Source organism: Drosophila pseudoobscura, chromosome 4 (genome assembly GCF_009870125.1).
Source record: "Drosophila pseudoobscura strain MV-25-SWS-2005 chromosome 4, UCI_Dpse_MV25, whole genome shotgun sequence".
Classification (NCBI taxonomy): Eukaryota; Metazoa; Arthropoda; class Insecta; order Diptera; family Drosophilidae; genus Drosophila; species Drosophila pseudoobscura.
Window position 1 is genome coordinate 14,336,678 of NC_046681.1, and position 14,443 is coordinate 14,351,120.

Here is a 14,443-nt window from a genome sequence, read left to right on the forward strand (position 1 = left end):
ATAGTTGTGAAATTTTAAACAAAAATCGCTGTAAAACTATTTTGATATTATATCATTCCAATGAATTTAGTCTAATTAATAAATTTTTTAACTTATTTATACATATATGTAGTACGTGTATGTATGTAAAAAATGCTAAACAAATATATATACATATATATGTATGTATATATATATATTTTCATTTTAATGTTCAACAAAAAATAATATATGTATGTAATATTATTATAACAAAATATAAATGGAACAAAACTAATCTAAATTCTAAGTATTTTTATGTTTTCAAAATAAATTGAATTTATTAAGCAAATTCTGAAAAACACTTTTGATTGCAAAAGGGGGGCTTCCACTCATTCAATGCCTTCGTACATTTCTCATTTGTTAATTTCATGATACACCTTTCAATCATCAAATTCGACATCAGTAGGCATCATAAATATGTAATTCGATGGCTGAGAAAGTTCGTCAAGGATTCGAACCCGTTTTCAACATTCACAAGTCAAACAATAAAGGGAAATATGTCCGAAGGACATATGCCAATAACCCTGAACGTCAACACAAATATAAAGATATTAAAAAATAATACATGCATATACCAGTACAAGAATTACAGACACATATGAATATTCCAATTCCAATGATTAACTCATGAGTGAATTTGGTTTCCTATTCCCCAAAGTGTCCGGCCGCAGATATCAAATATCACGTACCAGAACCAGACAAGGGTTACCTTCTCCGTTATTCCACTCTATCCAATCCAATCCTCCTCTGCCATTTTCCATCTTCATCTTGGGGTCGCGTTCTGAGCAAAAATTTGACAATAAAAAATATATATAAATTGCAAACGCAGTTCCCAGGGAGCATACGCTCGCACACCCCTCCTGGCCCTGGTCCTGGTCCTGGTCCTTTGGTCTACGAGTATTCCCCAGTCTGCAATTTGCACAGCGGCACTTGTCTACTTTGCAAATGAAGTCTGTAGCTGTAGCCAAACCAATTTCATCAATAAAAAATATGACTGTCTGCCCCGCAAAAAACATATGCATACGAGTGTACGAGTATAAAAAGCTAACACTCACCTTTCTCAATCCTTTCTCCTCCGTTTTTGCATATGACAATTTCGGTTGCTGGCTTTTCTCGTTTATAGATAAATGAAAAGCTGGAATATTCGCACGTGAGGAAAAGTCTAGTTTGTAGCGGAAGAGATGGAATATTAAATGAAATGGTTAAGTAAATGTCGGAATAGATTGGATAGAAACACTTCAAAAACATCATTCTGTTTTATCTTTCTGTGGATTCTATACATTTGAATTTCTCTTTATTAAGATATATGTATGTATGAAGGATAAGTATGGATGTTGAAACAAAGGCCATACTATACAGCTCTAATGAACACTAATATTGTATCGTATTATTAAAAACCTACATACATATATCCCTTAGGATAGGTCAGAGTTCCTTGTACGTCAAGAGCTATCTTGAGCTGTTTCTTGGATTTTTCTTTCAAAGTGCAGTAGGCAGACCCTGTTACTCTTGATTAAAGAAGTATTTTCGTGGTTTCAGTGACCTTTCCTCTTCAGAATTTCCTTTAGAGAACTTTCAGGGAGACTTTCAGAGAATACAACAATGTTTTATATTACTTTTATCAGCATTTGTGAACCAAAAAGGTTTTGGGAATTTTAAAATGTTTACCCAATTTTAAAACCTAAGTCTTTGCCACTTTTTAAAAACCCCCTGCTATTTCTAAATCGACAAATGTCTGAATAAGTAATCCCAATATTTCTGCACCCTTATTCAGACCATGCTTCCCGCTTTTCTTCCCACGATTAGTTGGTTCCCTAATCACATGGTGATTGTATCACTTAGCACATTTTCCACTCGGACTTTTCCAGCGGCAGCAATTACACACAGTGGCAATAAAAATTAATAGAAACTTGACAGAGAGCGAGAGCGAGGAGAACATTTGAAATGGAATGGGAGGAAAAGTCGTATGTTAATTTATGCAATGATCGATAACATCCTGCGATTTAATCAACAAACGCTTCTGCCGCCCCCAACAAAAGCAGAGTCGAGTCCAAGAGCAAGACCAAGATCACGAGACCCCCACAGGGCGAGTCGTTGACCGGAGGCTTAGGTGATTGTAAACCATTGATCAATCAATCTTAAACGATCAGAAAAACAGTCACAAAATCAGCAACTTCCGTCGGGAACAGCAACGGGGCACGAGTTGAGCGAGTGGATTGGAATAGAGAGAGAGAGAGGGAGATACATTATACATTATTGATTGAACGAATGTTTTTATGATTGCATAAAACAAAAAAAAAAGCCAAAGTTATGGGAGTCAGAATGCGGGTTCTTTGAACGAATTAAACGCAATTAGCTGAAGGTACACCCGAACCTAGATGATTGTGGAGGCTCCCGGATCCCGCCAGGATCATCGGTTCTCGCTTCCAAAAGTGCCTATAATTTTTAAAGTCATTCTACCATAAGATCATCGTACATCGTACATCGTACAACATCTGCGTGCCATCGAATTGACTCAAGGCGTTCTTAATGCGAATTTATTGCCGCCATCATTATGGCTCTGAGACATGAAAATCATTTCTGGGCGATGACTAAAGACTTTTCAACAGCTCGCACCCCTTTAACGTACATCCAAATTCTGCTGGCCTTTGTTTCGACTGAGGATAGGATGAACATGAGAGCATGGGATAAGACAATGGATCTTAATTGTACTTTATTTGCGGTAAATGTTTCATTAAATAGCCCAAAAAAAGAAGATCACTCAAGGTGGGAATTAAAAAGAGTCCGTTATGGGGGCTTCTTGGGCCTCTGTGCTTTGAGAAAGTTATAATTGTCATGTGATCTACTGGAATGTGTGTGCGGCAAGGGTTATCAGTTATCAAAGGACTTCCAAGGTTTTTTGTTCTCTTTTCCCCAATATGGGCAGCATATAAACGTTCCAATGCATAAACAATTTTCAATAGATCAATGGAGAGGCAACCATTTGTGAAAAGTAAAAGGAAACTCGAAAACTAAAAGTACGCTGCCGGATAATCAAATGAATCACAGGATGTTTTCCGAATATTAATGCACATTTTTAATATCAGCTTTTAATATCAAAAAACAATCAAATAATAACAAACAATATCAATAATGAATAAAATTGAAATAATATACGAGTATATTAAAAAGGATTGAAAGATTTCCAAAAATATAAACGGAAGTTCTCCCCCCAAAGAATGTCAATTGGATTGACTTGAACCCCATCTTGAACGCCTTCATAGTCGATAATACATACCGGCTTTTAGTGTCTGTCTCAGCTGGTCAGCACCGAGCATGGGGATGTGGCATATAATCCCGCCTCCGCATCAGATCAACCATCAACAACCCCCTCGGACACTTAATGGGAATTGCATTTTTATTACACAAACAGACGACGAAATGTTTATTAATGGCCCAAACATACAGAAGGCCTTCATGGTCATCATCATCTAATACTCATCCTCGTCCCCAATCCATGGCAGTCGGCCGACAAAATGCAGTTAAATTGATTTCGATTTCCAGCTGCAGCTGTAACTAAGTAACGGTATAACTACTATATCTATGTTGTTGCATTGCCAGGGGACGGGGAAGGCACCTGCTGACAATTTCAAGTGCAGACCAACAACAGGAACAACTGGAGTGATTTGTGCAGGGAATCCTCCCCTGAATCTGACTGTGACTCCAGGAGGAAACCGCAATTGTAATTCACGGATGCGCCACATCGGGTGGCAGCTTCCCAAACTAATCGCTCGCACAGCGGGACCGAACCGGAACAGACTACGGGGCAAGTGTTAGTGGGGTGGTGGTGGCTGTAGCCTGATTGCCCTGGTGGTTGTTGCCGCATGTTGCCAATTGAATATATCTCAATTGTTGCAAGGCCAGACAGTGGCAAGAGGCTGCGCCTTTGACAAAAGCAAACAAAACGCCTTGTCCTTCTCGCTTCGTTCTCAACCCCTCTGAATCCCGGCGATTCGGAAGCGGAATCGGAAATCCCCTTGGACTAATTCAAGTGTAACCCCTTGTTATCCCGCACGCACCCTCCTCTCTGGAACTGTGGACCGGGGACTGGGGAAAGCGCAACGCCTGAAAATTGAGCAGTTAAATATTTTGGTGTCATAAGTCGACATTAGGGCGGTTCGGCCACGCTGGAATACACAGCAACAATAGAGATAGAGACAGAGGCAGAGCCAAGGCTGGGCTATATTTGTTTTAAAACCCACAATAGTCCACACATTGTAGTGCCAGACAAGTGGTTTCTGTTTCTCCACAGGAATTGTATGATTTTAGGAGGGAAATTGAAGGGATTTCGGGTAAATCAGAGGTTGACACAGAATTACCATTGCTAAAAACCAAGAAAAGTGAATGAATTAAAGGTTGATGAATGAGGAATTAATTAAGGATTGTCCATGGAATAAGTGTTCAGATTTAGTACGAAAAAAGAAAGGTTTTCGTACAAAAAGTAAGTAGAACCAAAGACTATTAAAGTCTGTGCATTTTGTTGTTGGATTCTAGGGACCGACTCAGCTTCCCATAGCATTTATGAAGAAACGAACCCGCCGTCAGAGACGAATCATAAGTGAGAAGTGCGCCCTCTGTCTACGAGGCATTACGAAAAACCCCGCCATAGAACATATAACATCTCGGTAACTAGATAGTCTTTCATAAAGATTTGATTAATATTTTATTACAATTTAAATTTCCTCCTTAACTTTTACCAAATTAATAATTCCGAACCTTTAAAAATCGCTAGAGGTTTTCATTTCAACTCTAAATTACACCTCTGATCCTTAGCTCCCAAATATTCATCACACTAAAAACCTGGCATTATATAAATACCGTTGGCTTTAATTAAGAAAAGCGAGGGGCAACAATAAAAGTAAATTAATTTAGTATTCCTGATTTATTTGTCTCATGATTTGTCCCCGTGCTCTCTTCTTCTCCTTCTATATCTGTGTCTGTGTCTGCGTCTGGGTTTGGGTCTGGGTTCGGGTGATGAGCACGATGAGTTATTGCCGTAAATCACGTAGAAGGTATAAACTCCCAGACAAACTATGAATAAGCAAAGAGGCGAAAGGTCCGAGACCAGAGCAACAGCAGAGACACAGAGACAATGGGAATACGAGGCTGTAGGATGGCAGGGTGGTGCAAAGGACAACTGCGAACCTGTTTATTAGTCCTCTAATGCACAATAATACTTAGTGCCAAGGGTAGGAAATTATTCGGATCCTCTGGGAATACTTACCGAGTTGGCTGCCAAATGTGACCTCTGAGCCACTGGCTCTCCACTCCCCTCGACAGTGCATCTTTGCTGTGTGGATATTGAATTACGGAACACGTCTCGACTTTCGGCAGGGATAGGCCCAGGATCTCTGGCCTCCATCACTCCTCCCTCCGCCCACATTGAAGTTAATTTGTGCTCTGCTCTTGGAATTGTTGCTGACATTTCTACATAAAGTGAAGGGCATAAATCACATTTATCCATTGCCGAGTGGAGAGACCTGAGCAGAGCAGACGAATCTGAATCTGAATCAATTCCTTTCTTATATCCGCACTTGATTTGTCAGCGATTCGAATGGAAAGTGTTGCAAACACTCTGAAATATGAAGCTCCAAACGGGAATACGATTATGCGATGAGCTCTTACAGAGGTTTTCTCTATTAGCACAAATGTCCACAATTTGCCATAGAAATCGGAAATCTAAGTACGAGTATATCCAAAGAGGCGTAGAATTACAAATGACATTTGTGGCCTGCCAGTTGGCCACGAATGTGGCAGAAGCAATGGAAATATGATTTCCAGTATATTATACATATATATATATGCAAAATGGCTAACATTAGCACAGCTTTTGAAAAGTGTCCATATTTCTCTAAGAAAATATATGCTATTTTTTACAAATTTATCATAATGCAATAGATGAAATGAAGAATATTATTTGGTCTATATCTATGTAATCCATGACTTCAATATAATGGTTTATTTTAGCTTCATAGAAAAGACAACCTCGATAAGTAAATTTGATGAGTATTTGTATATAGAACTGGTCGCAAACCATACGATCATCTCAGAGATGAACTTGAACTGAAACTCTCCTTTTCCCATCTATTATCCTTTCTGTACAAGGATCTAGAAGCTCAATGCTTTCGAGAGTCTGAGGCTGACTCTGCGAAGATCAAATCCTTTTTTACTTGACATAATTTTGCATTTTGCATGAAACTATTATCAATTTGAAAAACCTCCCCACTATCCCAACTCTTCTACGGGTATGAGCCCAAAAATTAATCTTCCCACAGTATGCTATGGGATGACAGTGCACTTGTCCTTGTGCCCATGTATTTCTCCAGCAAATATTTGTCATATATCTGTATCCCGTTAAAGGAAATCTCGTTACTTTCGTCGGGCTGAACAAGTGCCTTCCATTAGCGGCCTTGTGCCGGCCAGAAATCAAACAGAGTCATAAAAATGTGACACTCGCCAAGCCGTTTCCCACAATCCGCACGCGTCAAGTGGACAGGACCTGGTCTCTCTCTCGCTCTCTCTGTCGAAAAGTCGGGTTTCAGTTTGTATAATCTGCAATCCGATATTGGTGGGTGCTTCTGCTGCTCGCGGGCTGGTGGTGGGTGGATTACTGGTGCTGCTGCTGGTGGGCTGGTGGTGCAGTTATGAGGGTTACGGTGGGGAGGTGTGGTGGTTCCGGGGTCTAATCAAAGTGCGTGCCCAGTCACGTGTCGTAAAAATGGAGTTGCAGTCGAGAAATTCCCATGAAATGATTGCAAAGATTCTTTTTTCCCAACTGCTATTATGATTAGTTATTATTTTTGAACAAGTGCCTGCAAGTGGATAAAGATGAGAATAGAGCCACTCTCAAGCTAAATGCCGATGAGATTTGCGAAGCATACGCACTGGGAGTTGACTTGATGAGCACCGAGCACCCACCCAGAAAAGGGAGGGAGTGACTCTCACAAACGAAAAATCAAGTTGTTATAATCAGTGGAAGGATGCTGTTCGGCAATCAGCTGGATGAAAGGAAAAATCTTCTTACCAAATAACTGAATACAAATTAATTTTCAAAATTCTTGTTTTACTAAAAGAAAAAACTCTCACTAAATGCATCCTAGATACTCGTATTGTACCTCTCAATGCAGCTATTTCAAAAATCATTTAGTTTTTTTTTTGTTCTCTATAGAATGCGCCTTTGACCCAACTAACGCTTCTCCTTTCTCTCCTCAACTATCTCCAACAAATTAAATATAAACTCAAATTGGCAACAGACTTTTTCGGGGCGGAACTAAGTGAATTTTCCGTCATAATTTGACAAATTTAATTAAAACTATTTGCACTTAAATTTAACGAACGGACATTTTGTGGCAAACGAAACTTTAAATGTGCCTGCGGCAATTCGAGGAGAAACTTTTTACATAATTGCTTTAAATTAGTTGTTAGTGTCCGTTTCCTACACACCCCTCCCCAGTGCCATTCCCCCTCCCTTTCATCATCAAGATGGGAGAACCGCAAGCCAAACAACAAAAGTGTAAAGTGCTCGAAAGGCAACCAACAACCAGACGAAAAGTTGTCAACCGAAAACAAACCATTAAGTGGGTCCAAAACACTTTTTGGTTTCTCCTTAAATTAGCAAAGGGATCTCCCCTTCTGTGGGCATTTCATATCCATTCCGGGTTCCACTGTCATATTGTCAAGTGTTTATGTTCCTCAGCCTGTGGAATCGGCCATAAAGATGAGTGGTATGGCAGGGGGCATGGAATCGAATGACTACAGCAGCCCTTGCAACCATCTGTGCCACGAACTTGAGGATAGAGAGTTAGAACATGAACTAAAGTGACTGTTAAGTGGATATTCTGAATCTGTTGGGACATATAATTGGAGGGCAGAGCAGTCCAGGAATCCCAGTAAGACTTTGCTTTACCGGAGAATTAAATCAAGTACGATTATTAGGTGGATTTGTTCATATTTTACTATTGAATAAAATATTCTAAGGTGCTAGCTCGGAATAAGTAAAATATTTACCCAATGTTCGAGAGCTCCTGGTGCATGTCCTTTAATTAGAGAAAGTTCTTGCTAGTCTTATAGCTGAGTGAATGTAGCCTTCTAATATGTATCTTACATAAACAACATTGTTTATTTCAAAGGGTATTCTTTTAGATGTTTTATGAATGCAGAAATATGATTGGTTATGGAAATCACAGAATTTCTTAGTACCAGACTAGCTTTTACAACCCTTTCCACTGGATATACTCGTTGTGTTATAAAAAAAATATGTATAAATACATCAGATCTATTACGATGTTTACTGTTTCCAACGAATGCCAGAAAACTCCTTCTGCTAATATAATCTTGTTCCTTCTCCTCACCTGCTCTACTAATCTAAGAGATCTACAAGGATATAATCCCCCACTATTCATCTACAACCTCTCACATCTAATACCTATACTATTCGCCCATTAATAGCGATGGATTTCCAAAAACACCCGACACCTTTCACCTCCAACTCGAAGCGAAGCAAAGAGAAGTGTGGTGCGGTGTGGAATCCCCCTAATACGTACCTAATACCATTAATGGCTTTTCCATTGCGGATAATTACGGGGGTTGTCTACAATTAGAGTTCAGGAGTTTGCCTTTGGCTTATTCACGCCTTTAAATTTGCATTTACCCCTCGTCCTCGGTCCAGGACGAACCACAGGCGTAGACGTCTCGTTTCCCTCGCTCTCCTGCTTTCCGAAACATTTTGTAAGGCCATGTAAATCATGATGCCAGGCGGTTGACAGGAAACAGAATTTGTTCTCTAGGTGTCTGTGGCTGTGTGTGTTTTCCTGTATCTCTGAGGGTTTGTGTGTGCCTGTCTATGGGTGCGAGTGTGTGTGGTGTGTGTGTGTGTGTCAAGTCGAAGAGTTGCTCTCGACGCTTAGGAAGATTCGTCAGATTCGCATAATTAATTGCAAAGCTTTCGAATGGGAGCTCGAGCTCCCCTCCCTGGGAGGAGCCCACGACCTCCTCTCCTGTGGAATTTTGATTGTGTGTTGTGTGTCCAAAGAAGGACACGGGGAGAGAGGCATGGGTGTTTGCTGTAACGATTTGTGAACGTAATCAGAAGGGGTTGCCGCTGTCTGCTAGGGTGGGAGAGATCACATCACCCCTTTTGCCATGGGTCTCACCTTTCCGCTCCGCTCCGTTCCGTTCCATTCCGTACGATTCGCCCGGGCACACACAAAATTAATTGCTTTTGTCATTATACGGAATCTTGACGACGCCTCGTTTCTAATTTAATGTAGTTCATGGAACACCTTGGAGAGTGTTTTTCCCTAGGCCCCCGCCCAGCCACTGCCTTTGCAGGTTGTCGTCTCTGATGTTGATTTGTGATTTATGAAGATTAATTTATTGCTAAATAGTTGCAGATAATTTATTTAACATTGATTTCAAAGGAGATTAGTTTTAGAGTTTAGCGAAAGGTTTTACAAAAAGGGGCGGTAGGAATAGAAAGACAAGTAATTGGCCTGTCATCTATAAGCAAAAGTATCTCAAAGATGAAACTGATGAAACTGCCTATGCAGATATCTTCTCAAAGTTATATTTAAACTAATACAAAAATGTAAACCAAAACCATATTGCAAAAACAATCAAAAGGCACCTATTCTCCGTGAGAGTTTATTCAATCCGTTCAATTTATGGTAAGTCTTTGTTATATATCCTTTCAGAACCATTTAAAACTCCTTAAGGCGTGTAAGATTACCTTGGTTTTCCCTCTTTAGATTGTCAAAATGTATTTTGTATTTATCCAATTAAGCATAAAGCCAACTAAAACTCCTAATTTAATAAGAAAACTCTGCAGAAACAAACAGAGATGACTTAAGATTCTCCTCCAGACCAGACCTAATTCAATCCACACAAGTTGTGGTCCAGTTGAGGTCGATGGTAATTCATAGAAGATGGCCAGGCCTTTCATCCTTGGAGCATCCATCGAGAATTTTACATTGTAAATGGTAAAATGAATGCATTTGTTTTATATCTTGTTCAAGTGCTTCTGTATCCATGTATCCAAGTATCTTGGGTCTTGTCGGGAGGGGACACACACACAAAAGTGAAGTCAGAAATATGCAAATTTGTTTGCCTTTCGAAGAGCTAGAGCTGACTGCCTAAGTAGTTTCAGTAAATTGAAAGCAAAACATTAAGAATTATGCCCAAATGCAATTCCAGACAGAGTGCATCACAGGGGCCATGTGCATGGCACTTCTTACATGGCGTTGCACAAGCTGCAAATTGCCTTGCATTCGATTCGGATTGCGATGCAATGCGATTGTTGTTCGGACACAGATTTTCAATTGTAAGCACAAACATAAATTGCACTTTGGGGGAGAGTGCAAAAACGAGAGACAACATCACAAAAAGTATGATATTTGAGTTCCACTTGGGATAGAAATTTCCACTCATAAATTAAGAGACGAGACGCTTTAAAGTGGGGGAGCCCACTTCTGCGGGCAGGAATTAGATGAGTTTACGAAATTCTCGAAACCTGAAAAACTTTTAATTGAAAACCAAGAAACTCCGACTTTCCAACTTTAGAATTCCGCTTAATCAGCAGGCCTTCTGTCTGCCAGACGGGACGCCTGGCTCTGGGGGCATTTTAATTTATGACAGACACACAATTAAATGAAAGGATTTTTGCCCTGAAGCAAAATGCTCTTTAGCTTGGCTCTACTTCTCTTTATTTTTATTTGTATTTCATTCACAGCAATTTTAAGATTGTCCCACATTGGGATTCCTAGAGTTTTAGCCAGGTCTTTTCTAAGCTTTTAGTTGCTAGGCTCATTTTGGCATGGCATGAGATTGGATTATAAGAATGGAACAGCTACCATCATGAGACTGCAGCCCTGCAGCCGCCCCTCAATCATAAGTTAATTCGAGAAATCCATAACCTTAAGTACGATTAAGTACCTTGGTAAATTATCATATATATGTATACAATATACCATCCCTCAAAGGACAGACATCATTGTGAATCCATAGTTTTGGGTAAATAAAAATTGAATTCCCGCATTGTTTTTTGTGACGTGTGTCGTTAAGTGTTTTCATTAGGAAATTTATGGAGTATTTACTCTAGCAATACTCGTAATAAAACATTTCGGCATTTCGTCTTAATTAAGTGTTTAGCTGACAAAAACTTTCCGGAACTCCAGGGTAACCCAAGAACCGGATCTTCGGAGTAGGAGACAGACACGTGACAAAAAACAGAGGATTGGCAATTGAGGATTGGTAAGATAGTGTGACAATCGCTCGACTGTCATTGGTAAAGTCAATAAGGGAACAGAACTCTCATGCTGCACCACCACCATCATCATCATTATTATGGAAAGGAAAAACAATAGGAATACAAATACAAATATTGTACTGATGACTTAATTGATTAAATGCATAAAAAATATAGAGAAGGAGAAAGGCGGGACGTGTAAGTGCCACCACCATGAGAATATCTGTCTGAACAGGGAGTGTGAATCCCGCGTGCGACCCTAAGGAGGTGTTAAGGTAAGACCCCGACGACCCTTCGGGGGGCGTTTTATCAATCAGACAGGCAAACAATCATTCGATGGGAAACGAAACCCATCGCAGGGACAGAACGAATGAGGTAATCATCGTCGATTTAGCGATTATGATATCTGGTTACAGCTTATGCTGGTTAAAAGCATTCTATAATAACGATATTATATAAAGATATAATTATGTACGTACCCAAGATCTAACGTGCTGAATAGAGATCCTTCTTAGAGATCTATAATATAATATAATATAGTAAACATAATTCTCAGATCCACATTAAAAACCACACAAATTGGCAACATTTGGTCAATTTAAAAGTATATAAAAACCGACTTAATAAATCCCTATATAAATACACCCATTTAACCTTCAATTCTCATCTGTTGTTCATCCAATTAATTATGAATTTGAGCGTAAATGCAAACAGTATTTATAGCGACAGCGAAACCGAGTCCGTTTCCAAGTCCGAGTCGTACCAGCAACCACTTCATGGTTCGGAGCATTTGTGGCCACCATAATCAGCAGCAACAACCGAGGGCTATACACATAGACATATATCATCAGGGGGCACAGAGCAACATATGTCCAAATAGTGGTGGGTGGAAGGAGAAGCAGAGAAACCCATAGGAATAGGAGGGGAAGGAATCCGTCCGTATGGGGTGTGTGATATTTTGATCAACCAAATGTGTTAAAGTCATGGAACAAATCGAGGCTCGTTAATAGAAAACAATTAAGTTTTCCACATTCTTTTTTTGTGGGGCAAGAGTTGAACCAGGTGGCTGTGGGAGAAGGGGCAGAGATTGACATGAACTATGTGAGGCACGTTCCAGCTAATATACGAAATGAAAAGTCAAGTTTTAAATCATTTATCTTGTTTTTTTCCATTTGCTGCCGCTGAAAAAAGTTAGAAAAAATGACAAAGGCACGAGCAGAAATGATGCCGCTAAATGAAATTGGCAAAGGAGTCGCGCGACGCCTTGAAGCATGGTCTGAATGCGAAATGAACTATGTGACAGTGACACCCTGACGGGACACGGAAACGGACACAGCACTGAATGTGGCATCCACACACACACATACCTTGCCACCACACTAACTGCTGCTGTCAACCCTTTCGGGGCCCTACCCTTCCCTTTCGTCATATTATTCAAATTGAAACCGTTTTTCCGTGTACTTTTCACATTTTTTTCACTCGAAACTGGAGCTGCCGCCCCATGATTAATTTACGCAATTGCGATTGGGTTCGGGGCTCTGAATTCTAGGTTTGGTTGACCCTATGTTTAAAACCCTTCTCGTTTTTGGGCACTTGACTTTGGCAATTGCTTCTTTGACAAATTGTAGTCGTGTGTGAGAGGGGGCAAAGAAATGCTTCTAGAAATTAAAAATAGTAAAAAACGAGCCGGTACGTGAACTACTATAAGAATGGGAGCAAGAGGGGAGACACAAGACTTACACTGACAGAAACAAAAGCTTTGTTCCCTTTCCTTTTTGCCTATAATAATGCGCTGGTAGTTCTCCTCGCTGCATTCTTTCTGTTCTTTACTTGCTGTTTCCATGCTGTGTCAATTTTTTCCCCATTTCATTATTTAAGCCTCTTATCTTCTTCGATCTGTTACATTTTTAATGATGTCACCTGTTGTCACCTATTGCTGACACTTACATACATATGTGTTCGAGTAATGAGTGTATGTATGTACATATGTAGATCGAGAGCGCACCGACAATAGGCGCTCACTGATTTTTGTTTGCTCTTCTTTCTATGCACGTGCTCTCTTGCAATCTCTTGAGTGGGAGTGCATGGAGAATTGAGTGTCTTGAGTCTTGGAGGGCAACTTTCGTGCTTAGCTTTTACATACACACACACAAGTACACATCGAAAGACTTCGTTAACGAAAGGGAAAAAAAACATGAGACACCTTACGGCACAAAGCGAGGGTGCTCCGCTAAGTAAACAATTATTAATCCACAAAATAATATGTTTATATACATACATGCGTATGTACAGTATGAATATTTAAAACATGAAACACTTTTCACACTTCGCTTGGACATATTGCCGCACTTTTCACTCGCACGATCTGACTTTGGTTTTGTTTACCTTTTTGCCTGGCCCGCCACTGCCACTTGATCACGCAGTGACGTACATACGTTGCTGCTTCTTCTCCCACTCTCTCCCTCTCTTACTGTAAAATGAGCTTTTTCTACACCGTGCACTTGGACCACGCTCACAATATGATCTCTCGGTGCCAAGCGAAAATAGTGGCAAAAAAGAAATTGAAATTACAAAAATAAAAAATGAATTGAAGAAGGTAAGGAAAATACCTCTTTATGTAAAGAATCGATTGGAATACCCAAGAATTGCAGGGTTTTCCATTGTATTTTATGCGTGGTCCCCAATCAGTTCCTATCGTAAATTGTTTATTCGGATTCTCACCTCAAAAAAACAGCAGAAGGGCTCATATAATAGAAAAAAGAGAGGAATGGAAACGGAATCAGACGGCAATTTATGATATGCCATAGAAAACACATTATTTTATTGATTTTTAAGGGGTATGAAACCCTCAGCGCCGAAAACATAGCTTCCTTACTGGTTAATCTGTTAATTGAAAAATCTAAAAATAAAAAAATGATTTTGCACATCTGAGTTCTCTGCCATTTGTCATGTGCATCGCACGTGTCGCAGTCAAAAGGAATAAATTCGCACGATTGATGGTTCACTTTTTTTTTTAAATTTCGCAAATTGCAAATCAATCAAATTTCGCGAATTGTCTGAAGAATATTTATAAAATAAAAAATGTAAATGTATCAAATGTATCAAATTACAATTCAATATCAAGTGCTTGCAAACATACAT

The 14,443-nt window shown here is 39.7% G+C and overlaps 1 protein-coding gene across 10 annotated transcripts in view; it reads right to left on the bottom strand.

Annotated features, from left to right (window-relative positions):
• LOC26533542 (uncharacterized) overlaps positions 1-13,265 on the bottom strand; it is a 56,872-nt gene extending 43,607 nt beyond the window's left edge. Inside the window, exons 1-6 of one of the 10 annotated variants that reach the window (XR_004469526.1) lie at positions 9,213-9,476; positions 8,604-9,122; positions 5,285-5,487; positions 1,077-1,183; positions 597-979; positions 436-545 (exon numbers count right to left, since the gene is read on the bottom strand). Coding sequence is in view for 5 of the 10 variants with exons in the window: in XM_033380855.1 (XP_033236746.1) it covers positions 696-979; positions 1,077-1,183; positions 8,604-8,650; positions 8,711-8,806 (534 nt within the window). In the remaining 5 variants the exon portion in view is untranslated. Of the gene's footprint in view, positions 1-435; positions 546-572; positions 980-1,076; positions 1,184-5,284; positions 5,488-5,993; positions 6,873-6,945; positions 7,059-8,603; positions 9,123-9,212; positions 9,477-13,042 lie in introns of those variants that run through there. The other 9 variants (XM_033380855.1, XM_033380856.1, XR_004469530.1 and 6 more) reach the window with 9 other exon arrangements.
• Positions 13,266-14,443: the final 1,178 nt, after the last annotated feature.